The sequence below is a fragment of the Eleginops maclovinus genome, chromosome 1 (assembly GCF_036324505.1).
Source record: "Eleginops maclovinus isolate JMC-PN-2008 ecotype Puerto Natales chromosome 1, JC_Emac_rtc_rv5, whole genome shotgun sequence".
Classification (NCBI taxonomy): Eukaryota; Metazoa; Chordata; class Actinopteri; order Perciformes; family Eleginopidae; genus Eleginops; species Eleginops maclovinus.
The window spans coordinates 23379943-23406148 of NC_086349.1; the positions used below are offsets into that span (position 1 = coordinate 23379943).

At 38.5% G+C, this 26206-nt stretch overlaps 3 protein-coding genes across 11 annotated transcripts; 1 reads left to right on the plus strand and 2 right to left on the minus strand.

Annotated features, from left to right (window-relative positions):
• Nucleotides 1–115: 115 nt before the first annotated feature.
• On the minus strand, nt 116–7295 carry ccnt1 (cyclin T1). Of its 3 annotated transcripts, none has more exons than XM_063883712.1 (9): nt 7105–7295; nt 6159–6240; nt 5934–6062; nt 5218–5278; nt 4494–4556; nt 4324–4369; nt 4016–4179; nt 3814–3884; nt 116–3699 (listed from the first exon to the last, which is right to left on the minus strand). In XM_063883712.1, exons 1-9 carry the CDS (start codon nt 7275–7277, stop codon nt 2452–2454), a joined length of 2037 nt encoding a protein of 678 aa, XP_063739782.1. In that variant the 5' UTR covers nt 7278–7295; the 3' UTR covers nt 116–2451. The 3 variants fall into 3 exon arrangements, with proteins under 3 accessions (XP_063739782.1, XP_063739774.1, XP_063739764.1); XM_063883704.1 differs by having other exon boundaries at nt 4324–4375; XM_063883694.1 differs by having other exon boundaries at nt 4324–4378.
• A 951-nt stretch (nt 7296–8246) lies between these two features.
• Nucleotides 8247–14581, minus strand: sarnp (SAP domain containing ribonucleoprotein). 6 transcript variants are annotated; one of them, XM_063887038.1, is made up of 11 exons: nt 14452–14581; nt 13203–13302; nt 12939–12982; nt 12781–12845; nt 12355–12406; nt 12117–12190; nt 11511–11554; nt 11367–11395; nt 11207–11275; nt 11012–11113; nt 8247–9217 (listed from the first exon to the last, which is right to left on the minus strand). In XM_063887038.1, exons 1-11 carry the CDS (start codon nt 14482–14484, stop codon nt 9176–9178), a joined length of 654 nt encoding a protein of 217 aa, XP_063743108.1. In that variant the 5' UTR covers nt 14485–14581; the 3' UTR covers nt 8247–9175. The 6 variants fall into 6 exon arrangements, with proteins under 6 accessions (XP_063743108.1, XP_063743100.1, XP_063743091.1 ...); XM_063887030.1 differs by having other exon boundaries at nt 12939–12985; XM_063887021.1 differs by having other exon boundaries at nt 11367–11392; nt 13173–13302.
• Nucleotides 14582–17305: 2724 nt separating this feature from the next.
• pmelb (premelanosome protein b) lies at nt 17306–26025 on the plus strand. 2 transcript variants are annotated; one of them, XM_063889341.1, is made up of 12 exons: nt 17306–17396; nt 19115–19210; nt 19449–19595; nt 20001–20129; nt 20874–21035; nt 21397–21726; nt 22060–22260; nt 23326–23463; nt 23973–24075; nt 24156–24361; nt 24458–24548; nt 25599–26025. In XM_063889341.1, exons 1-12 carry the CDS (start codon nt 17339–17341, stop codon nt 25759–25761), a joined length of 1824 nt encoding a protein of 607 aa, XP_063745411.1. In that variant the 5' UTR covers nt 17306–17338; the 3' UTR covers nt 25762–26025. The 2 variants fall into 2 exon arrangements, with proteins under 2 accessions (XP_063745411.1, XP_063745419.1); XM_063889349.1 differs by having other exon boundaries at nt 23329–23463.
• The last annotated feature ends 181 nt before the right edge of the window (nt 26026–26206 follow it).

The window sequence follows — 26206 nt, forward strand, 5'->3', positions numbered from 1 at the left end:
TCAAGGCATTTCATTGGTCAATCAATCTGCCAATACAAGTGGCAGCGGCTGCGATCATTTTCCACCCACAATACTGCAGAAGTGAAGTTTTATAAAACACGTTAGGAAGCGAGAGGTTTCTTAAAATATTTATTGTCTTTTTATTTGAGAATAAAGCAACCACATTATATCAAAAAGAACAGGGTTCACATATAACGTTTTAACAGAAAACAAAAATTCCAAAACGTTTCATTTCCAGACCTGAGTGTCACTAAAAACACCAAGACATGAAAAAACAAAACATTGAACTTATTGGAGCTATGTGACTTTGCATTGTTAGGTTGCATGAGTGTCTTTCATTTTCACATACAGGTTTTATTGAAATGTGTGTATGCTGACTTTCCTAAAAGCATAACATTGATTTTTTGAAAAAATTTGAAGATGTGTCGGAGATCAAATAAAAAGACTATCAGAGAAGGTAATATATTTGTCTTCTTTTCTAATAGTCTAACCGTTATACATGTAATACTTTCTCATTTGCATTGTAGGCAAACCTACTGATAAATATTCAGTGCATTTACTGTTTCCCTTTCACAAGAGTTGAAAACCCAATAAAACCTCTGCTGCCTGAGCAAAGATCAGTACCTTTTTAAACTTAGATTTCATACAATAAAGGGCACAAAAATATTTTACAATTGTATGGCTGATGATTTGTTGTACTGCATTACTGTAAACTGCCTAAAACACATGAATGTTGGATTACAAACTGTCAAAAAAAAAAAAAGCAGGTAAAGAGCAGTAATACTATACAAGCAAAACCACAGAAAGATAATATGAATTAAATGTACAGATGATACCCGATGCTCTTGCCAACAAGTGGCCCCTCCTCCACTATTCTTTTCACAAATTCATTAATTATTTGACTTCATGCTCATGACCCTGTAGTGGAGGGATGTTGATAATTAGTTTGACATGTTTGATTTACAAAACTAAAGAACACATGCAAACTTTTGTTTAATCATGGCTTACAAACGGATTATAAACAACAATCTGAAGCTTAATATCCACTTTTTTTGTTTCAAAGTATGCAATTAAAGACAGCTTCAACATGATTAAACCAGACGAGCATGAATTGACAAGCATACACTGGAGTTTAGACATTTTCAAAAGGAAACTGCATAAATGAAAGACAAAAAAACAAAACAGACAAATGGCTTTTGATCACTTTTTGATATAGTGTATTGTGAATACTTTTATTTGAGATTGTGCTCGATATGGTCACTACAAAGTGAGCACCAGCAGAAAAACGTTTCATCTTAAATCTGACAGTTTCAGGGCTCCGCAGAGTACACAACTTAAAATGTTGTACTAAATCTGCCTATTAGTTGCTCTGCATTAAGCCGCGATCACCACAAAAAGACTCGCCCTCCAGAGGAAACAGTGACAAATGACATGACAGGATTTAAAAACTCACATTTCTTCTCTAGAGGGATTTCTTTGTTGCAATTCCTTCATTGTGACCATACCATACCATACATGTTTGAACTCTTTTGATAAAACCATAGATGTACATCCTTGGTTAGAAGTTTGTCCATTAGTGTAATTATTAGACAACTGAATATATGAAGATTTTACAACCATTTAAAACAATGACTGCAACACTCAAATAAATCTAAAAGACAAAAAAAAGTAGCTTCAGTAATTTACATGTTTTTTTGCATTTTCTCTTAACAAAATATAAAACAGTAGTTCATGTTGTTTTAAACATTTTACAGTTTTTGTACAGGTTTTGCCAAATAATGAAGGAAATCAAACACATAAAACACCAGGGGTGGGCAGTCACCTTTTTTTGGGGTTATGGCTGTTTTAAAAAAAAGAGACAAAAATATTGAAAAGATGGCTTTGGAGACATGCACTGTCCAACTAGCCTGTACAGTCTTGATGAGGAAACATCACTCTGCCCCCAAAAAAAAAGAACAAAGGGAGGGAAACCTTAAAAAAAAAAAGGTAGAAAAGGGGACAGTTTTTTTATTTTTCTTAAAAAAGCATTCAATTAATAAATAACATACTATAAATTCATTATAAAAAGACAATCCGTAATGAGACCTAACATGTATGTGATGGAAATCTTTTAGTTTCCTCGTGATTTCAAGACCATGACAGTGTTGCTAAAAAATACCAGGTCCCCTCATCACAATTCGGTTGAGTTAAACAGAAAGCAAAACATTTTATCTACACCTTCCTGTATTTTTTTTCTCACATTTTGCAAGCTTTAAAAGCCTGTTATTATTGCCCCACGTGTGAAGTGTAAAAACCAAAAATAGTTATGCATCACGCACGCCAGTACATTTTACTGCTGTCACACTGAAACTATTAAAAATGCTGGGCGACTTCGAAAAAAAAAAAAAATACAATACCATATGTAACAAGATGCCAAGTACAATGTACATAATACGTCTCCTGATCAGGAAATTATTTGGGCAGCGGAGGCAGTGGGGGAGGAGGTTCTGAAGGGAGGGGTGGTGGCTTGCCGTTCCCTCGGGAGCCCCCGCTGAACCGGTACTCCCCATACTGGGATCTGTAGTCAAACATGGACGGCTGGGCAGGCTGGACCCCCTGCGCGCTCAGAAGAGAGTTTAGCATTTCAAAAGTGTCTTGGTACTCGTTCGACTGGGGTCCGCCCACCGCACCGTGCCCGTTCGTGTCCGTTTTGTCGCCTTTCGAGTGCGGGAAGCTCCCTTGGTGGTGGGGGAGGCCCAGGGCGGGGAGAATGTCAGGGTTGTGCCCCAGAATTTGCCCGGAGGAGGAAGACAGGGCGGGTATCTGGTAGGCATTCCTGGAGGACTTGCTGACTTTAGAAGCAGCGAGAGGTCCTGCTGTGGGCTCCTGGGAGTGTGTCCTCTTACGAGACGCCGAAGAAGAAGAAGAGGAGCTCGTTCTAGAGGAGTCACTGGCGACCTTTTTGCTGCCCCCGACAGCCCCGCTAGAGTTAGAGTGTTTGTGTGAGGAGGCGAGAGAGGCACTGGTGGAGGAGGAATGGTGGTGGTGGTGGTGATGGTGGTGGTTTGAGCGGTCCCTGTGTTTGTCTCTGCTCTTGCCCTCCTCTCCTGAACTCCCCCTCTGCTTCTCAGGCACTCGTATTCTGACTTTGATGTCCTGTTCCTGACCCTTGGCGCTGCTTCCTCCTCCCCCGGCTAAGGGGAATCGGATTTTCAGAGACGTCCTCTCGTGCCTCTCCTTCTCCAGGGGGATCTTCAGGATAATGGGCGAAGGGTTGTCAGAGGAAGAGGAGCTGGACTGCTGGTGATGATGCTGGTGCTTATCCTTCCTCTGCTGCTGTCCGATGAGGGCCTGAGCAGCGTTGGCATAGTCCCTCTTCACACTGGCCTCCATGTTTTCCAGCTTCCTCTTTTGGGCGGCCAGGACGTCTGCGTTCTTGGCTCGGTATTCACTTAGTGACACTTTAGCTGGAACATGCACATCGTTGTTGAGCTCAGGTACAGGCTGACCTTTTCCACTCCAAGTCGCAGCGCTGCCGGCTTCCCCCCTGTCCTTGTCACCGGCAGATGAGGAAGAGGAGGCAGAAGGGGGAGCAGAGAGGCTCATCAAGCCAGCCACGGTGCTCTCTGATGAGGCCATGGAGATCATGCTCATCATGGTATCCCTCTGGTCACCGTCCTCCTGGACTTTGGGCTTGGCTTTCGGTGTCTGACCTCCAGCCTGGGAGCCAAGAAATCAGACAATTACAGAGAAGTCAGTCAACAATAAATGTCTGTACAATGCCAGATGACTTGGCTTTATTCCTTTGGTCACAAAAGAGAAATAAATCTCTACCTTCCAGTTGCGAATCCTTTTCAACCGGCTGGGGGTTTTCTCAAGAATCTGCAGGAACTCATGTGTGAGCTCTGAAAAAAGATATAAAGACAAGATCAGCTGGAGAAAGTTAAAAGTTCAGAGTGACATGCAACTGCTTTCCAGGCACAATTTCCTTGTACTCAAAATAAACTGAATTTCGAGGTCATTTAACACTACATACCATCCAACAGCTCAAGGGTAACTGTGGGATCGACATACTCCCACCAGTGTTTGCCGTCTGTAGACACAGGGATCTCCCAGTTGGACCATTTGCAGGCGAGATGGATGCACACGCAGGCCACGACCGGCGGACTGTACTGCAGGCAGAACGTGGTCAAGTGGAGACTACGTGGCAGGATACATCCCAGAAGGCAATAAAGAAACAGAAACAGGAGAAGAGAGAGAGCAGACATGGCGAGTTAGAGGATTATACACAATGCGGCGGTATAAATGATGATAAAAGATGTAAGCAGTGAACTGTGAATATACCTGTTTGTGGCCATAAAGTAGGATGTTTGAGCCAGATCCTTACTTGCTGGAACAACAATAGAACAAAAAAACACACTTAAAACCTGCGATAGTGGCAATTTAGCGTGCAAACACACAACAATAATCAAATATACAAATCAAATTGGCAAAATTGAAGAGTTAATGCTCACCTCTAACAAGCTGAGTGCACTTGACAACATGAGTATGTGGATGATCAATGGTGATTTCAAAAGCTGTAATAAAAAAAAAGGACAAAAAGAGACTCGATAAATGAAATGCAAAAGTCAAACTAACATTTGCACCACACAGATTTCTCCCTGAAAACCAGAAAATGAATACTGTTATACAAAACTATGTGTTGCAGGGAATAATATCACTTTGCATGGGCTCTTCCAATAACATCCTGGACGATGTGAAAACAACAGATGAATGTGGAAAACATTAAAGGCATGCCGGTACAATTATTAAAACTCTTGCTTTGTCTGATGACACGGATTCTTGTTTAAAAACACAATTTGGTGTTTTATTAAAACCACTGTTCTCTTCTTCAACTGCCTACAAAAATGAAAAAAATGTGCCAGGATTAATTCTAAAAGCCATTGTTCATGATGCATCAACATAGCCCTTAAAGAAACGGTTTAAAAATACGTAGAAAAGAAAAAAGGGGAGGGTGGAAATGTTAAAAGTTAAGGTCATATTAGAAACAAAAGCGTTGTCACTGTAAAGCAACAGTGAGAAAGTGCTGCTAATATGAAGCGGGAATGTCTCTTCCTGTGCTGCTAACCGTATATGGGCTTTCTGGGGACAAAAGTAAAACAGGTTAGCAGTATTTTTTTAAATCACATGTTTCTGGAGGGAAATCAAAAGGACCCAGTTTCTTCCATCCCAACTTACCCAAGGTCTGGAGTATTATGCTCTCAAGAATGACCAGGTCTTGGGCTTGTTGCAGGTAGGCCTGAAGTTGAGAGGACAGGCACGTTACTCACTGGGAGGCCTCCATCCGTTTTCAAACACATTTAACCCATCTTTCATTTAGAGCTGAAGAAGCCTCACAGATAAGTGGTGAGACAATTAGAAGCTACACACTGAGCAATACAGAGTCTTTAGTTTTACAACCCTTACCAGACATTACCAGTTTGACAACAACAAAAAACTCTGCCCTCTTGACCCATGTTTCAAGAAGGAAACAACACATGAGGAAGCTTAAACCAAAACCCTTCACACAAAGTACTTGTACACAGATTTAATTCAACATTTTTTTTTAAGGAAAAGGGGCTCAACTTCAGTTAAGTAATTGCTGAAATACATTCCACAAAAAAAGCACCTGCATCAAAGCTGCTATTAAAACAACAACATTTTGTTAAATTAGCTGCAAAGACGATTCTCTCTTGGATTAAACTCAAAGTGGTACCACAAGGAAGCTTTACAGCCAAATAATTGCTTGCGAACCAAAACGAAAAATCTGTAAAAACAGAATTCTACTGATAAAAAAACAATACATTTCCCCATAAAACGCAGTACTGTGGAGATGAAAGCTCTACCACATCAGGTAAGCTCAGAAGGAGACAGAGCACATGTGCAGGCGATTTTGACCATAGCCCAATACTTACATCACTGCGTACATCTGGTGAAGGATCCTGAGGATTGAGGCATGCATGGGCAACCTTGATAACATGTTCCAACTTTCTGGGCTGCTCCTCGACCTTTGCAGCGAGGAAGAGTGCGGCCGGAGAAATAACCTGGTGAGGAGAAAACAAAAATAAGCCGTTGAGTTGATTCAGCACAGGTACTAAGAGACCCCTGTGTCTGACCTTAAAGAGATAAAACACACTTACATTTCTGTGAAATCTGGTGAAAGACTGGACCATGTAGAATCGATGCATGTACACAATGGCTGTATTAATAGTAAGTTGGGACCTGATAAATAAAAGTTAAGGAAAAGGTAGCAAGTAGATCACAACAACAGCATTAGGTATAGTTTAACATTTGTTCTTAAGGGGTTATCAACAACCACATACATTACACATTAAGAGAACGCATGCATTATACCAAATTTAGGTACTAGCCTATTTACATGTTTAGTTCCTCGGTAGGTCAAAACAAACACTAGTTCAACTAATGCAGTTAAACAATTCTATGCAATACAGTAAACCCACAAAACTATGCAGAATTTCTTCATATTTTTTATTCACTGATTTATTAAATGTAAAGGGGAAAAAGGACCTGGGTCATTTTGCCTAAATATAAACTATCACAAGTGGATGAGCATTTATAATGCTGGTGACTTTTAAAACTCAATAACACACCAGTGGCAGAGCAACAGCTAGCTTCACATGTTAGCCGGAAGCCGTTGTTATTGCTAAGTAAATGGTCAGATCTAAAGTAAACAAATTAACACACTAAAACATAAGTTTTGTTAACCTTGTTTTCCCACTTTAGCAACACAAGTTCTTCACCAACATTCACAGTCAGAGGTAAAGCTAATGCTAACGTCCTGAAGGCCCGCCGACCACACAGGCCTTCGTGGTTTAGCCAACTACGCCGCTCTTAGATAACACTTGTAAGCTAACGTTAATGTTATAAAACCACAAACCACCGTTTGAAACTGATGTAAAACCTACAAACAAACAAAAAAACCTTCGAACCAGACACAACAACAAATAGCAGCCATGCTCTCCGCCGAACCGGCTTCACGGGAAGCTAAAGTTCGCTAGCCAAGAAGCTAATGTTGCTAACCAACAAGCTAATGTGAACGCAAGTCGTCCCTCCGACAAAAGATACACATTGAGCCGCTGTCCCATGTCCTGCAGCAGGTTGGCCGCCTGTTGTCTGTAGGACAGCTCCTTGTCGGGATCAAGTCCAGCTCGCCGAGACGGGTTGTTGTCGATCTGTTCCCTTGTGTAATACCATTTGTTGTTACAGCTTGCAGGGAGAGAACCAAACGAAGCCGCCATCACTGAGAAGGACGATAGTTTAAAATTTCTGCGCGTCACAGGAACATACGTCACACCCAGTGTAGTAAAGTTGGTGCGGTTCTGTCAATGACCAGCAGGGGGCGTTAAAACACCACATTGAAACACGTATGAGAACCTGTGCATGGAAAAGCTTTGTATTAAAGTGAAGTATGTGAACATTTTTTACTTTTATTTGGAAACAACATATGTTTAAAAGTCAGGTCTTCTGCACATGCAACCAACACAAGTTTCTCCCTTTTGGATGGAACAAATAGTCGCCCTGAATGTTAACAAGAATTTAGTTAATGTCGATGTGCAAGATCCTAGATTTGTTTCATTAGGGCTGAATGTGGAAATTAGTATGGATCACACAAAATATTCTATACTATGGAATTATGTTTCAAACTATCACATTCAATTTCGAAATATTCTATTCAGATTAATATCTAGTGACATTAATCTGTCCGGTGAAAAAAGTGTCGTATGTGAATTGCGATAGGTTGAGAATGAAACACATTTTCTTCGGTTTTATCCTTAACAGTTAATAAATCTATATTATTAGAAAGAAAGGTAGTTAGCTACATCTAAAGCTTGGTTAAAAATAAATCTGGATCTATTTTTGTAATTTATGTTGCTACTAGCTTTCAACCTGTTTGGGTGGGCATATTATCTATACCTGTATAATAAGATACTTATATTCAGCCCAAAGCAATTACGTTTCCAAATACAGAACTCCAAGTAATTGTTTATTTGAAAAACACTATAGAATAAAGTTTAACTTGCCAAAGGTTGACTAAATGACTATAAATTAGTTAAACTGTTACTTAAGTATTTCATTATTTGTATCTTCTGTCATTTCTCAAGTCCAGTCAGTGCCTCTCTATGAGAAGCTGTGGATTCAATAAAAGATTCACATAGATAAAAACTAATATTTGTAACAAAACAACCAAGAGTCAAAAGAAGCAGATATCCAAAAGTTGAAAACAATTTATTTTAAATCACAAAATGTTATAAAATGGACAGATAACTGAAGCAGTGTACCAATGGAATCCCAAAGATAAAACACAGAAAAAACAATAGGCTGTCTGATAAATCAAAAGTACAATTAAATACAAATGACTGAGTTAAATCACTTAAAACAGACAAAAGAAAAATGTTAGTTCTGTGTTTTCTTCTGGTATGTATAAGTGTTTTAAGATACTGCGTTGCTTAATCCAGGAGTTGATACAGGTTGAGTTTAGTTTCTATTTTAATATCTATCAAGTAAGTAAGAGCCTCACTGGTGTTTGTCTTTATGATGCTTTTTCAAGAGTCAGTTTGAAGTAATTCACAAAAAATGATCCAAAAGTCCTTTTGACTCATCACACTTCCTGTAGATTCTCAAAGTAAATGCATTTCTTTTGTTACTCCAACCTTCTGGTGGATTAATGCATCACTATGATTTAAAGATTGAACGGCACATATTTCCTGAGACTTAGAGATCAAATGATTTCCTCTAAACAGCTGGAAGGATTTTACTGTGAAGATACTGCAGGAGCTGTTTCTGGTTAAAGAACAGCTGCAGCGGAAAAAACGAGTGAACAAGAACATTGATGTTAATAGAAGAAAACGATGTTACACAGGAGCCTATGACGCCCTTGCCGTTTATAAACACATCTCAAATGATATAGAAAAAGTCAACTAAGTAGATTAAAGGAGATCCAGGACTGATAAATGTTGCTCCAGTTGGTTTGAATCTAATTTTTTGTTTTATAGGATCCAACTCGTCCATGTATCTTTGCATTTAATTATACTTTTGATTTACAGGAATCCTATCAGAGACATTTGTCGTCTTTTGGGATCTCGGTTGTGCAGTAATGAAAATGCTTTACAAAAACACACAGGCTCTAAAACTTTGTTCACACAATCCCAAATCTTTCAGCACGCTTCATTTTCTTTGCCTGTAGGAAAAGAGAAAGAACGTAGAGATTAATACACAATCTCCATTTCTTGTTCCACTCACTGCATTGTAAGGATACAGTGGTATGCAAAAGTTTGGGCACCCCTTAGGAAAACCACTGCATCAGTTTGTCACTTGCTGAGCTTTTGAAGCAGCAACTTCATTTTAACATATGTTATACCTTATGGTAACAGAAACATCTCAGTAGTGAAATAACTTTTATTGGTCAAACAGAAACATGTTTATGTGCATTCAAACAAAAATAGGCATGTGCATAAATTTGGGCACCCCCAAGAAATAATTCCATTAATATTTAGTATTGCCTCCTTTTGCTGCAATAACGGCCTGTAGACGCCTCCTGTAGCCACAGACAAGTCCCTTAAGCCTGGCAGGTGGTATTTTGGCCCATTCTTCCACACAAAACGTCTCCAGTTCAGTCAGGTTTCTTGGCCTCCGTGCATGGACAGCCTTCTTCAAATAAATCCATACATTTTCAATGATGTTAAGGTCTGGGGACTGGGATGGCCATTCCAGAACATTGTACCTGTGCTTCTGCATGAATTCCTTGGTGGATTTTGATCGGTGCTTAGGATCATTGTCCTGCTGAAAAATCCAACCCCGGCGTAGCTTCAACTTTGTGACTGACTCTAGAACATTCTTGTCAAGAATCTCCTGGTACTGTAAGGAATTCATGTGGCCCTCAACTTTAACAAGTTTTCCAGTACCTGTGCTAGCCACACAGCCCCATAACATGATAGATCCTCCACCAAATTTTACAGTGGGCAACAAGTTCTTTTCATTGAATGCAGTGTGTTTTTTTCGCCATGCATACCTGTTCATGTTATGACCAAATAACTCAATCTTGGTCTCATCTGACCACAGTATTTTGTTCCAAAATGCTTCTGGCTTGTCCAGATGTGCTTTTGCATACCTCATGCGACTCTTCTTGTGATTAACACTCAGGAAAGGCTTTTTGCACATCACCCTTCCAATGAGCTCTTCCTGGTGCAAAGTACGCTGGATTGTGGAACGGTGAACAACTACACCATCAGCAGCCAGATGTTGTTGTAGTTCTCTGGAGGTGGTCTGTGGCTTCTCTGTGACCATTTTCACCATCCTTCGCCTGTGCCTTTCCCCTATTTTTGTCGGCCTACCACATCTTTCCTTCACACGGACTGTTCCTGTGGCCTTCCATTTCACAACTACGTTTCTGACTGTGGAGACAGACAGTTTAAACCTGTCAGATAATTTTTTGTACCCTTCTCCTAATTTATAATGTTGGATTATCTTAGCTTTCAGGTCAGTGGAGAGTTGTTTTGAGGTCCCCATCTTGCCACTCCCTAAGAAAGAACCTAGGCCAGGCACAGCCAGCTATTACCTATGTTAAATAGCCTTTTTCATGATTGGTTCCACCTGTCTTTGTAATTGAAGGTCTAATGAGCTAATCAAAGCAATTTTGTGCAGCAACCTGTCAGCTATAAATCCGTACAGGTGTTGAAATGAATGCTATTTATAAGGGTGCCCAAACTTTTGCACATCCCATTTTTTGCATTTTATTTTATTATAATAAAACTATGTAATGCTACCCTAAGAATTTTGGTCTGGAAAACACTAAAACGTCTACATCTTTGTAGGAAAACAAATGTTGTTGCTGTGATCTTCTATTATAAAGGAAAAGCAAATTGTCATGAAATCTCAGAGGGGTGCCCAAACTTTTGCATACCACTGTATATATTTCTCGGCGGCAGTCTTACAGGTGAAAAAAGAAAGAAACTAAAATGCAAATAAAACCTACCTCTACTTCAGGTGACGTGGCGACTGTAGCAACTGCACCTGTTGAAGTTGCTGTGACCCCGAACCTCTCCTTCCTCTTTTTCAGCTTCTCATCCTCTTCAATCTTAAAAAGACCAAACATATTTAGTATCACTTTTAATGCCAAATGTTTGAGTTGAAAGGGCAGAAACATCATCATGTTGAACCTCGTCTTCACCTTTTGTGAAACGGAGGAAACGTTCATGCCAAAGCGTTCTGCTCTCTTCTTCAGCTGATCCACGTTCACCTTCATGACACATCAGAAATGTTTGAATTAACATCTTGTCATTTAGCAGAGGAATTAAAGAAATGTGTCAGATCAAATATGCAACACTTACAGGAGCTTTAGGGGCCACAACACCACCTGCTTGAAAGACAAGACAAGTACAAGTGTGGCGTTAGAAACGGCATAAGAAAATACCAGCTTCAATGTTCCTTGAGAAGATAGAAATTCAGTATAGGAAACGGGAGGAAACACTGACCTGGAGTGGCAGCTGGAGTGGACTTCTCAGTGGTTTCACCAAACCTAAACAAAAAGCATAATTACTTTAAAATGGCTAAATACACTTCCTAGTATAAATGCAGTGGACTAATAACCCTTGCGGTTTTGAAGCGTACAGGATCCCATTTTTAGTATTAGGACTTTCTTCTTCTTTACCTCCCGGAGTGATATTAAATGACTTTAAAGTGTTTTCTTTTACCGACTAAACTTGCGTCTTACTTTCTGTGTGTGTGCTCTACCTATGAAGGTATTTAAAAACAAATAGAGTGCAGGTGGCACTTACTGAGTGTATGCAAGATAGACCCTATGAAGGCTTTGATTCTGTTTTTTGGGTTAGGGTTAGAGACAAGAGAAAAAGTATACCGTAACTGCTCTTATGCATTTTAAAGCAGGTTTTTTTTAACCTGGATGTTTGTAAAAAAAACATGTTTGATGACCAGTTTGACTTGTTTTTAGTAACTGCTTCATCCCCTCTAATCTCAAGAAGGACCAATGTGGGAACATTGTTATTATTACCTGTAATAATTATGGCCTGATTAAATAAATGTAAATAGTAAAAGCCGGAAGTATCCTAGAGAAGCCCTACCTTGCTGCACGGATGGCCTTTTTGCTTTCAGCTGTTGCCGGCATGTTGAAGCGTTCAGCTCTCTTCTGTAGTCTCTGCTCAACAAAAGGGAAAAGTCTGAATCAGAACAGAAGCTGCAGGTGGTTCTGCTGATCAATATTTACGTTTTTCTCTCACACATAAGAGTGCGGATATCATTTCAACATGATGCAATAATCTCTGTATTAAAATATGCAGATTAAAGGCCTGTCATACGTACTTCACCAGTAGATGGCGGAGGAGCGATTTTCACCACCTTCTTATCTTCAGCTCTGAAAGAAGTAACACAAAGAAGTTAGATGACCAAAAATGGACAAGTCGTGATAACTAAAGACTCGTAATTAATCTTTGTTTATGAATTTGGGGCTAACAATGTCGGACATTTAGTCGTTTAGAAGCAGAGTGAGGGTTTCTGGTTGTTTAAGGGTTTTGAAGCTTCAGAATAATAATTCAAAGTCAAAACTCCAGAAACACACAACTTTGTGATTTGCACATCAAATCTTGCTGGAGTTGGATGCCTGTCGTCACACAAAAATGTGGGAAAATAGGGGTGGGGTAGATAAGAAATGCATACGTTAAGCTTGAAATAATTGTTATAAATGTTTATTTCTTCTATTTGATCTAACTAAATAAAAGAATAACTTACGTCTCATCCTCAGTAGACTCCTTCTCACTTTTTAAGTCGTTGGCACTATCAACCTTAATGAATTCCTAAAAATATCAAATGGAGACATTTATAACGACTTTACAATATATATAGATCAGATGTTAGAGGGTGAGTGAAAACATCAACGATCACATTACCTCTGTATCCTCGGCCAGCACATCATCTACATCCACATCGTCCTCTGCTGGGATTAAGGGAAAGACATTTAGAACCATCAGAGAGCAGGAACAAAAATCAGTAAGAGATATCCACGATATTGATCACAATAAAATAGACATACCCCCATCAAAACGGTTGGTAGGGAAATTTAAATCTAATAATCAAGTCCATGCGATTCAGATTTCACTCCACCCAACCGGTTGTATAAATACCATGTCTACGTGTGAAGTCTGCCGTCTCACCGTGCTCCTCCAGATATGCCTGCAGTCTGGCAATGAGCTCTCCTTTGTTTCCCTTGGTGTCCAGACCTCGGGCCTCGCACTCCTGCCTCAGTTCAGCAAGCTGAAACAACAAGAGAACCATAACTTTAATTTGATTGTGTGCCGATAAGGATGTGTAGTCCCCTGCATGAGACTGCCCATCTCCTCCTTTTCTGATCAAAGAGATTCCTAGCCAGACTCATTTGGGGACTTATGCAATGGCTAATATCGAAAACTGTGATGTTGCCATCGATAGATTGAAAGCCTGTTTACTTTCATTCCAAAAATATCCACATCGAGATACCACTAAATGAGGAAAAAACTCACAACAAATCCATTCAGTAGCTATACTGGAAATTCAGTAGACAAATTCCATGAATGCTATTTGGAAATTAATTCCTTTGGTCAAGGACAGCACAGTAAATATTTTTCCTTATAAATTAATGTACCTACAATTTCCATTATTAATCATGTGTCCTATTTTTACTAAGTGTGACATTTTCAGGTTGTTGACGAACAAACAGTCAAAAACACAAAGGCAAAAACCACATTACACAAAGGAGAACTGAAAATACTCACATTTGGGAAGCTGATAAATCAGTCATTTTTGGCAATTAAGCTTTAAATAATTATATATATATATATATATATATATATATATATATATATATATATATATATATATATATATATATATATTATATATATATATATATATTATATATAATTATTTTTTGTCTGATCATTTAATGGACTTAGTTTTGCAGTAGATCGGTTATCAGAGAGCTTTTCAAATGGAATACCTGGGCAATAGTCATTGTATTTTCCGGCTAATGTTTGGCTAACATGAATTATGACCGTCGGAGGTCAAACACGATGTCGCTCATTTAATTGGACAGAGATGGCGGGACTCTTTACATTCAACAGCAGGAGCTACATTTCAATTTATAAATAAATACCACACTTCTTTATGGTAATATAAAGTAGTTCCCAACAGCTTATTGTTGTTAACGGTTTGTTTGTTATGTATCTCGGAGCGGTTTGCTCGGCTAGCTCCGCAGCTGAATGAACAACACGCCGGTTGTTAGCCGGGAACATTTTATACTTCAAAAACCCTATTTATCCGTATCCTTCTTCTCTGGGATTACAAATAAAGAATGTTAAAACATATTACTGACTAATAAAAGCACCCAATGTTTGTAATAATAACATATTTATTTGCATTACCCACCTTTAGTTTTTGGAGCTCTATCACTTCAGCCATCTTCCTTTGTTGATGTATCACTTCCTGGTCACTTCCTCCAATCAGAGTGCAGCTTCTCTCCTTCTGAACGCCCGCGCGCTGACTCACTTTATTTGACAGCGCCGCCAGATGGACTGACGGAGGAACTGCAGGTAGTTTTTAATATGGAATTCCGTTTAAACCAAAATTAAATAATTAAATAAATATGCCTATGAAATAAATAAATATGGTTATGAAAAGAGTTCTGAATTAAATAAATGAGGCAATTCATTTTTTAAATGTACATTTAAATACATATTTATTTATTTCATGGGACTTTTGTTACATAATGCCACATTTATTCATTTCAAGGGACTTTTATTTCATAACCGTATTTATTTATTTCCTAGGCATATTTATTCATGTACTTATTTACCTAATTATTTATTTAATTTTGACTTAAACGGCATTCCATAGTTTAAACAGGTTGCCACAAACAAAATGAAAGCTATTTGTTAGAGCCAGTCTTTTGTTTAATAAAAAGGGCCTCCTTATTGTGATCTGTAGTCAAGACGGTGTAAACTACAATTCCCACGGCCCCAGACTCCAAAGGGACAGAGATGGGTAATGACTCCAATCATTATGACTTTTTTACCAACTGGAGGCCATGCAAGTCATCCCAAATGTGAGTAAAACCAATAACAAGAAGGATAACGCAATATAACTGTCTGTTTAAGGCGTCTAAGTGGCTTGATACAAAACTATTAATAAAACAATTAGCACAAACTAAAATGTAGTAGTTGTAGTAATGACTGAATTTTAAAAAAGGCCTTTATTGGCATGTCTAAACTTAGTATTTACCTATATGCGTATGTATGTGGTTGTTCAACTGATTTGACCTTGTTATATCCAATAATAATAATAATAATACAAGCTTTTTTCCCATACCATTGTTGGTTATTTATTCCATTTCGTTTTTTTAATTAATTGTCTGATTATGTTTGCCTCATTGGTGTTTTTGTTTTGTGCTGTATCATGCTCTATACATTAATATTTATTATTGTTATTTAACTTGTATATTATTACCCTCCCTTTTTAGTTAGTGAAGGTAAAAAAAAAAAAAAATCTGTTCAAAAAACAACTTTTCAAGCTTCTTATCAACACATTTATTTCTGTTTTTGTTTTCTAAGCTCTGTTTGTTTTATAAATCTGATCAAACCAAGACTTTTTTGCAACATATTAATCGCATTATTGAGCCGTCGTGTTTTACAGTATGTTTCATTCATATTATGGGGTTTTTACATACATGTGGAGGCCTGAAAGGAGTTAAAGGGTTTGTGATGAAACAGGATTTGTGAGTGAATGCTGACATTGTTTTTTTAAAAAAAGAGGTTTAAACACTTGTCAGAGTTTGGCACATATGATATGGAGACAAAAAATCTTGCAACAAAGTCACTGAACAGTTCTTGGGGGCTATAAGGACAAATCCGGATGAATTTAGGGAGTCACAAGTGCTTCAGTAATCCTCATTACTGCTGCATTCCTCCTCTCTTTTTTTCCTCAATGCACAGCCTCTCTTACAAACTGAGTGACCTATTGTTCGATTGACACAGAAATGATTACCTCCCCTCTTTATTTTTTTATCACATCGTCTCCTTTTATATCAGTCAATAAAACTTCTAAGGGTGTAAAGTCCTTTCAGAGTTAATGGCTTTATCCTCACCCGTAGCTTTGTGATTTTCAGAAAAAATCTGCACATAATAAGGAATAATTGGACGTGCAGCCCAAATTAGGTCAGCTGATTTTTAGCACAGATTTGTATGACTATCCATATTGTATTTGAAAACACGTGTTTAGTCCCCTAAGACCCAAATATTCACAAAACGGTTACCCTCATGATTTAAATAAGATCCTTTTGTGTTGTTCTGAGCTTCAAACAGGCATATTTATATTTTATTCGCCATTTTAATTGGTGTTTATTATTCTTAAAGAGGTTACGAAACATTAAGAAGGTGTGATAAAACAACATTATTTATCCTGAAGGAAGCAGATGCACTAGAACGTAGGAAAGAGAAAATACAAAAGGTAAATTAACCTATCAATAAGGTGAAATTCAAAATATAACAGTAAAAAAGTAAATGTATGGTAGGTACTATGACAGATATAACTGTACTTCAGTATAGGAAGAAAATAAAAACCAAAAGGGGAATAGAGAATTTAAAATGAATCATATATTTAAAATCCTTTTCTTTTAAATACTTAAAAGTAATAGTAAAGAAACAGGAAAATTAACTTAATTGTGCAGAATGTAATTTCTATTGATGAATAAGCTGCATTTAAATATTGTAACTGTTATTAGTGACTTCATTTTAATTATATAAATAAAGTAGATTGAATTTACACGTCTGGGTAATTCAATTAATTAAAAGGGCTCATATGTTATGTTTTATTCTGTGGTTATTTCTACAACTTACAATAATAATAGTAATGTAAACAGCAGATTATTTCTAGGTATAAACAGCAGGTAGACCTCTTAGCTTATAGTCACATTTCAGTAATAATAAAGCTCATGTTCGCAGATTATTTATTCGAAAGTTATTTCTTTGTGTTGTTTATGCACACTTGAGCAGGTCTTGTGATCCAACCTATTTCCATGCAAAAATTACCTGAGGAATTTCCTACGTGATTATGCGGTTCTTACTTTACTGTATGAAGGGCTGTAATCCTGAGGGTCGTTTTACTGTAATGAGTCCAGGAGCCCCTAAATTCTGATTGGAGCAGTTCTGCAGGAGGAAGGAGGCGTTTCTTCTTCTAATATTTCTGCTGCGGTTTAAAAAGGCTGATTTTCCGTTAGAAGGTCCTCACAAAAGGGATATTTCTTCCAGAGGCTCCAACAATGCGGGCGTCTGTGGTGCTGTTGGTGTTTCTGGCTGTTGCTTCACACACTGTGGCAAGTAAGTACAGGAAATACATCCACTACCTTTAATATCAATACTTCAGAGTGAGTGTGTTTCACTCATGGGAGACCCCAGAGCAGTTGTTGATCATTAACAGTATTTAAATGTCAATAATATCTAATATTAGTCCTAGTATTTACATCTTTAGTAAAGAAAGAAGAACCAGTACTGCCTTTAACATGGTATTAGGATATTAGGAAGGTGCAAATATTAATTAACGTGTCGATAAGGTGAAAATATAGTTTTTTTCAAAGTCAAAATGCATTATTAAAGAAATTAAATATCAAAGGTAAAATTGCTTATAATTTGGGAAACTTGCCCCTGTGTGTCGTGATACTTTATGATGCTACATTATCAGTGCGGATGCATTAATGTGCAAGAAGGATTTAGCTGTTTATTTCGATCTCATTTGACTTCTGTTTGCATACTTGTGGTCATTTATCGGATGATCAAATATTTTCAATGTCAAAGCTGCCAGATAAATGTGGTAAATTAAAAAGTACAATATTTACTTCAGATTTAAAGCAATTTTAAGCAATATGTAAAGCAGTATAAATAAAAAAACTTTAAAAATTGCATGAAATCAAAATAAGTGAAGAAATAAACTAAAAAGTGCAGTTTTAAGGCAAAAAAGGAGCACTTTATATGATATAATATAACAGTTATAATCATAAGTATGCTGTTAAAATACAGTATAAGTGTTCTTCAGACTGGAATTAAGGAGTTTATTAAACTTTCATTACATTGGCCCTCTGTTAGCTCTGTCAGTCGGCGTTTTAGTTCTACCTTCACACTTTAGATAAAGTTGTCTTTCCTTACATTGAGGTTCAGGACAGTTTTTTGCTGCCTGGTGTTTGATCTATAAGAGCCGAGGTTGTTTCCCATGACCTCTTGAATGCAACCATGCATGAGTCTGCACAGAATGTGACCTTCGTTATCAGAGCTGCCTCAAAGCATTACGTTTAGTGTGCATTAAAGGAGTTGTTAATGGTGTTTAATTCCTCCTGTCAATACTCCTCCTGAAGAGGTCGATCTGGGGAATATGATCAGATAAAATCAAGACATGCATATGGATAATATTTGTGAGAACTTTAAGAGGTATTTGTCCTTTCCTTCAGCTGCTCGTGCAAAATCTTACACTGAAATAATAACTATTTTTAATTTTAATAATCCCGAATTAACAGTACAGTCATGACAGAAAACTAATTGAATCTCAAAAGAAAAGAAGAAAATAAATGTTGTTTTAATAATAATACAGCCATTTGATTCATCTGATAAATGTTTCTGTTCTTTGTTATTTTACATTGTGTTTGATCCATTTTCAGCCGTGTTAATCTGTGAAAAGAAAAAGAAAAGGCATGCACACTCTCAGCTGAGCGTCACATGAGAGGGATTGGAGGAACAAGAGAATTAAATTATTGCATAATAAATCTCATTTTGGCTTCATTCACAATCACCTTTTGTCAAATATTACACAATATAAATTAATTCCAACAAGTGACTGAAAGGCTTTGCAGAACGCATTATAATAAATCTCTGCTATAGAACATTGAGGAACATGGAAGACTATCCTCTATTTTCCCTATAATTAGCACCAAGTACAGAGTTATACCAAATAAAAGTTGTTAGTTAAGATAAAACACATTACTGGTCAATGAATTGAACAGAGACGTGTGCAAATTATGTTTTCAATGTTTGTATTTTTGATATTTCAGAGCCTAGAAATCGCTTCACTCGTTATCCATCATGGAACAATAAGATGTACCCAGTCTGGAAGGACGGAGACCCCCGATACAAAGACTCCTGGAAAGGTACATCAGATGTTGGCATAATGTCTTTTTCTTTTCTTTATACATCTTATTGAAGAATACATGAAGAGGCTTTTTGTAAGATAGTGACATGAGTTAGAAGTTAGACAGTGACAGTTGTTTGAACTTCGCCCTTGGGAGTTTTCCCCCTCGGAAAACAAACAAAAATGTAAACATATCTGGCGACACAGACTATGATATGTAGTTTTCATTGCTCAGTGTTTCCTGTGCTCTTCTTCAGGTGGAAGAGTGACTTTTAATGTTGGGAACGATTCACCGACACTGACTGCAGCTAAAGTCACTTTCACAATCGACCTGGAGTTCCCACACAACCAGAAGGTGCAGCCTGATGGAGACGTCGTCTGGGCCGAAGACTGCATAATCAACGGTACACACACACACACACACACACACACACACACACACACACACACACACACACACACACACACACACACACACACACACACACACACACACACACACACACACACACACACACACACACACACACACACACACACTATGGTGAATGCAAATACCCAGCACAATACAAACATCACTAGGTTTTAAGCTATGAAAGCAGCATGGTTGTCCTCACCCAGATATCTCAACAACAAGTGGATGTATTGCCTTGAAATTTGGTGGATGTATTCATGACCCCCATAGGATGCAACCTGAAGATTTCAGTGATCCTCTGTCTTTTCTTGTAGCGCCACCATGAGCTAGACGTTTTGTGTTTTTGGTTTAGACTTGTGCTTTACAAATCGAATGACCTTGCCTTCTTCTGCAGGAACAAAGTACCGTGAGTCTGAGCCGGTGTACCCGGGTCAGAGCTCAGACTGGGAGGCTGTGTTTCCTGACGGGACTGCCTTTAAGAAGGACAAGAAGCCGGCCTATGTGTTCGTCTGGAAGACCTGGGGTGAGTGGCGTCATCACAAACACAACGTCTATGAGGGTCAACGAGTGTGTCGGACCACATACCGTGACCTGGAGTATGAGCCAGGCTGGATTAGGCTTAAGTCTTTTCATATGATCAGATTATGTCACTTCATTTACCCAACAGAAAGAAATGTTTGAAGAAAACAATCCCTTATTTTCAGTTCTGGGATTTAGGCATCAAAGATATTATACAAGGAAGAGAGAGATTTGAGAGAGGCTTTGACATAAGGCGTAAAGAACCAGTTATATAAAAAAGGTTCAAAACAATCATTCAGAAACATTATGGTGCAACAATAAAGGGTTAATAAAAACTGAAAGTTATCGTAATACAACAAACAAGCAAAGCAGCTCTATGTTCACTGAGGATAATTATTGGGTAAAGTCAAAAAGGAAAATGTTAAATTATAAATATTTATGAAGAAATGTAAAGTGTAATTATTTAAGAAGTAAAAGAAACGATATTTTTATGGTTTAAAGTACATTTTAAATATGTATGCAGTAATATAAAGTATACATATTTAACGAGTAGAGAAGGGTACGATTAGTTATGCAGTAAAGTTAATTCATCTTTATATTTATGTAGTACAGTATAAATATCCACGTTGCCCGGTTAAGTATGATTATGTTTGTCATCATGCCATTATTTTTGTACTATCAGATGAATGAAATAAAAACAATGAGATAGATATGAGTAGTGAAGAGCCTCTCCCCTCTGGATGTGCAGGTCAGTACTGGCAGGTGGCGGACGGCGCCTCTTCCTCCCTCACCATCGACACAGACGGCATCCCGCTGGGCTCCTACACCATGGACATCGTGATCTACCACTACCGCAGCAAGGAGAAGTTCATCCCTCTGGGGTACGCCTCCACCCAGTTCTCCATCACCGGTGAGTCAGGGACCGCATCAGAAACACAAGACACTCCACATCAGTGTTAATATCTGTATATCCTCTGGACCTTTTCCATGACACAGAGAAAAACTCCAACACCTTGCCTTATCGTATGCCTTGACTTAAAAGACTTTATGTTAATGAATAAAATCATAAAGTCTTACCTTTTCTACCTAAAAGCCAGCAGATTACCTATTTAAAACAAAGGACATTATATCTTCAGGTGTTGGTTAAAATGTGCATAATCAAACCTGCAATGCATTGAAATCTGGATGTGTAAAATGCAGATTACACAACCTGCACTTAGTCTTGTATCATTTCCTATAATTGGCTCATTTTTCTGTGTTTTGTTTATCAGATCAAATCCCCTTCGCCGTCTCCCTGGACCAAGTGAACGACATCGTGGCCGGAGACTTGCGCTTCATCCAGAACCGAGCGATCGCCTTCACCATCGCCCTGCACGACCCCAGCCAGTACCTGGGCACCGCCGACATCACCTTCAACTGGGACTTCGGGGACGAGAGCGGAGCCCTGATCTCCAGAGAGCTCACCGTCACTCACACCTACATCAGCTCCGGATCCTTCAAACCTCAGGTGGTCATCCAGGCCGTCATCCCGGACAAGGCCTGCGACCCACCAGCAGATCCAACCAAGGCCCCTGTTCCCCCCACCCACCTGGGCACCACAGGTAACAGAAACAAAACAACAAGGTGTCAACAAACCAGTAAATCATGGTTAAAATTCCAGGGTTGGAAAGTCCTTGGTGGGTTGTGTGTTCATGTTGTATTTCATCACAATTTTGATTAGTATTTAAATTTCCTGCTTAATTTATCTTAATTTCCCAGGTTTTCTATCATCAAACAATCAAAGATCAATGGTTTCACGTGAGCTCTTTGCCTGAGAAAAAACATATGCCTCTCTGATACCCAATCACTTTTCCATCTGTCTCCAAATCACCTTGCCTGATTCTGCCTTCAAAATAAAAGCACAGACCTAACTCATCAATCCTCCCTGTGTGCAGTGAAAGCTCCTGCGCTGGTGTCTGCTGTCCCCATACTGATTTCCACTAAGGCTACCGGTCTGGCTCTGAACCTGGTTCCTTCAGACACAGAGGAGGACAACACTGAGGACGAGGCCTCCAGCACCTCCAACACTCAGGACGCACCATCGGTGGCAAAGACTTCCTCCTCTTCCTCCAACCGTGACGCTCCGGCTGAAACAGGTAGGATTTTACATTTATTTGATCAGATGATCACTTGTTTATTCTCCACTGGAGCCAGTACGTCCAACAAAAGAGTGCAGACTAACGAGTTGATACCAGCTGACCGATGACCCAGATAAAAGCGTAACCCGATTTCCTTAAAATGTAAATGTGATGCAAATCTTTGAAGAAGCACTACCATTGTTTGAAGCATGCAGAGCAACTCAGAATGAAATCCTCTATTGTGCTTTATCCACATTTGCATGCTGACTGAGAGTTTCCGGCTCTATTTTTCTTATTTAATTTGATTTATTTAACAGTCTACATAACCCAATCTACATAACCCAATAATCCTGGTTGTAGCATGTAAGAGAAAAACCCAATTTGGTATCTGCTGTTTTACTGTACCCTACAGGGTTCAAAAAGAGCCTCTGTGTGCATAGTTCACAGGATGCATTATACATGATTGCACATCGACCGTGATGTAACCATGTTCAGAATAGACCATTATCATGCAAACAGGCCCATTGATGGCGTGGAGAATAGGATCTGAGCTGGACATGCAGCGGTCTTTGTCACTCAGAGAAAAAGTCATAATACCACAGAGTAGAAAAGAAGCAGGGAGTTCTGCACTCAAATCTTTACTTGAGTTAAAGGTGCAAAGTACTGATCATGCAGAATGGCAGAATACTATATATAATATTATTGGATTATAACTATTGATGCGTTAATATATTTATTACTTTAAAGATGCAGCTGGTCATATAGAGGCCATCTTTTACTTGTTTTCTCCAGGGTAGCTTGCATAATTAACATGAATATGTCAACCAACTGAATTGTAGTAGGGTTGTGGTATAAAGTAGCAGTAGCATTGCAATACTCAAGTTAAAGTGACTCAGAAAAATACGTAGGTACAGTTTTTGAGTAAATCTACTTGGTTACTTTCTACAAAAGGAGATGCATTCAGTAGACACAAAACAATTACATTTTGCACGGGTTAAATGTTGCTATGAAAACAATTTACCAAGGCATAGTCAAGAAAACATCTGTTATTATGACTGAATCTCCTGCTGCTGTTTGTCTCAGCAGGTGCAAAGCGACCAGTGACCCTGACAGGCAAAGCTACCGTGGTGGTTGTTGCTAAGAGAGAAGCTGATGATAAACCCGACGATGACTGTGTAATTTATCGCTATGGTTCCTTTTGCACAGGCATCGAAGTGTTTGGTGAGTTATCTTTCATTTGTGATTTATAGAGGCAAACAACACTATAAGCGCACTTGGAGAACTCTGCACTCCGCCAAGGTCTTATTCCCTACCTCGCATTTTATACTAAGATAAATATAACTTGTGTATCCACTCTACAATTGCAAGGCTATGCTAGACATTTTCACCAAGTTTAATACAAATCAGGGCATTAGTTTTTCTGAAACACCAACCTACACAGAACCTAGTTGGCAAAGGTATCAATGAAACCTTTGAGATGATTTTCAGACACTTCTTGTCAAGGCTTGGTGATTGCTTAGGAGGACGAGTGGTCATCAAGCAATCGTAGTATTAGTGGTTAGATTCCCAGCCCAATGCAGTCAACATAACATACAAGTGTACCAGGTAAAGACACTGAACCTTGAAATACTGTGAAGATTAGTCTCCCCTGTATTGCACCTTGTATGGCAGCTTCTGTCTTTATGTGAATGACGGGATGCTCTATAAACGCAGTCCCTTGTTTTTTTCAGAGGCCATTGAAAAAGTAGAAATTGTACAAATGGACAACTCTGTGATGGCAACACCTAACTCGAAGAGAAATGTATTGGACATCACTGTTACCTGCCAGGGAAGGTAAATGCATAATCAAATTCTAGTTTACAAAGCATTGCATTGTTTCTTCTCACTCTGACTGGAGCCTCTTTTTCCTCCAGCCTTCCAAAAGAGGTGTGCAGCGTGATTCTGGACGCAGATTGCTTGAAGCCGATTCACACGGAGTGCAACCTGGTGGAGCCCTCTAAAGAGTGCCAGCTGGTGTTGCGCCACTTCTTCAATGACTCTGGTGTCTACTGCATCAACGTGTCCATGGCCAATGACGTCAGTCTAGCTGTCACCAGTGCTAAAGTCAATGTAGACATAGGTATGCAAAACAACCAACATATTACAGTCCAATCAATAAACAAGTTGCTATGTTAGTGCTTTATGATGCTTACTAATCATGTGATTCTTGTTTCAGCTTCAGGGCTGTCGTCTCCTGGCACCATCACCATGGTGTTGGGTTTCCTGGTACTCGTTGTAGCGCTAGGAATAGTGGCATACTCCTACAAGTAAGGACTGATTTCACAACAACACTCTTTACTTTAAAGTTCCATTGTGTAGGATTTATTGGCATATTGTGGAGAGGTTGCAGATTAATCTGAAAATCCCTCAAATCACCGTCTCCCTTTCTAAGCCTAAAGAAGAAGTACAGTGTAGAAGTAGAAAACATGAAAGGCCCTCTTTAGGGACAGGGTTTGGTGTTTCTATTCTCTGATATTAAACTAGATACTGTAGGATACTGTAGAAACAACCTGGTGGAACCAAACTCCAAATAACTACATCCTTTCAAATGGCCAGCAGGGGGCAACCCCATTGGTTGCAAACAAAGTCAGATTGTATAGAAGTCTAGGAGGAAATTAAATTGATTTGTTACCCCAGTTAAGGTTTTCCAAATAAGTTTATGGTCTCGATTAGTTTCTAGAATACTGCAAGAATAAAGCATGATGTCATTTGGTAATAGCAAATAAAGCAGCATATGATTAAGGCCTTGGTCGACCAAGATGTTATCTGGTATCTGTGTATTAGAATTGATATCTTTCACACTGTGTTTTGAGTTAATAAAACATGGTAACATGTCGGTCTCCTAAGAAGCCTTTGGTTGTACTTAGATCTGCCTTCTTGTGTCATTTAGGGATCCAAAAAACCTAGATAATAACAGTTAATCAATTACTATGTGTGATTTAACAGGGGTCACTCACATTAGTGGAAAACATTATCAACAAACTCTGCAGTTGTTCTCAGCTTGAGCATTGATCAGTTTTTGAGCATCTTTCAGCTTATTGTCTCGGTTTAACTGCAGCTTTAGGGAATTTGTTCTCTCTTGTGGCTCTAATATCACAGTTTTTGGCCACACCCATGACAAATAAGTCCTTTAGCTGAACTGATTTAGGATTTATCATCAATTTTAAGAATAAATGGGCTTGAAAAGAGATGGCATTACCATTCAATCTTTTTAAGGGATGTTATAAAGGATAATACAAATATAGAATACTACCAGCTTAACCATAAAGCATGTGCAACTAAATGAACTTGTCTGGATTTTGTGTTTCATTCACCAGGCGCTTTAAGTCCTACCGCCCTCTGAAGGAGGACCTGATTGTGTCTTCAGGACCGCAGGTCTGCCGGGCTCACGGCGGCTCTGGATCCTCTATGTTTTCGAAGCTTCTGAATAGACGGGGAGCCGCTGACGACTGCCCTCTGCTGCAGGACCGGCCCGTGTGAACCAGCCTCACATCCCCAAATACTGAGAAACTTGTGAACCGCAAGTTTTCTGACCTGAGATGTCTTTTTATACTTTTTTTTTTTTTACATGTTTTCTAAATAAACATTACAACAAAGTGTGTAATATTTAGGAGTTTCGATCAACACTTTCTTGTTATTTACTACTAGACATGCTCTGATCTTTTGTACGTACAAGTTTACAAGTACAAATTGTATACTTTCATTCGGACAAAAAACTAAATTTGAATGTTTAAATAAACTTTGCCAAACACAATCTTACATTGGAGTCATGGTGTATTATTGAAATAAAACATAGTAATGTACAAATTATACTCAGCTTCTGGATTTTATTTATATTTTATGAAGTGCTTGATTTACTACAGCTTGTAGTACCCATTACTATAAATGTTTAAAGGTATATATTTTATATATTTGTCTGCATAAA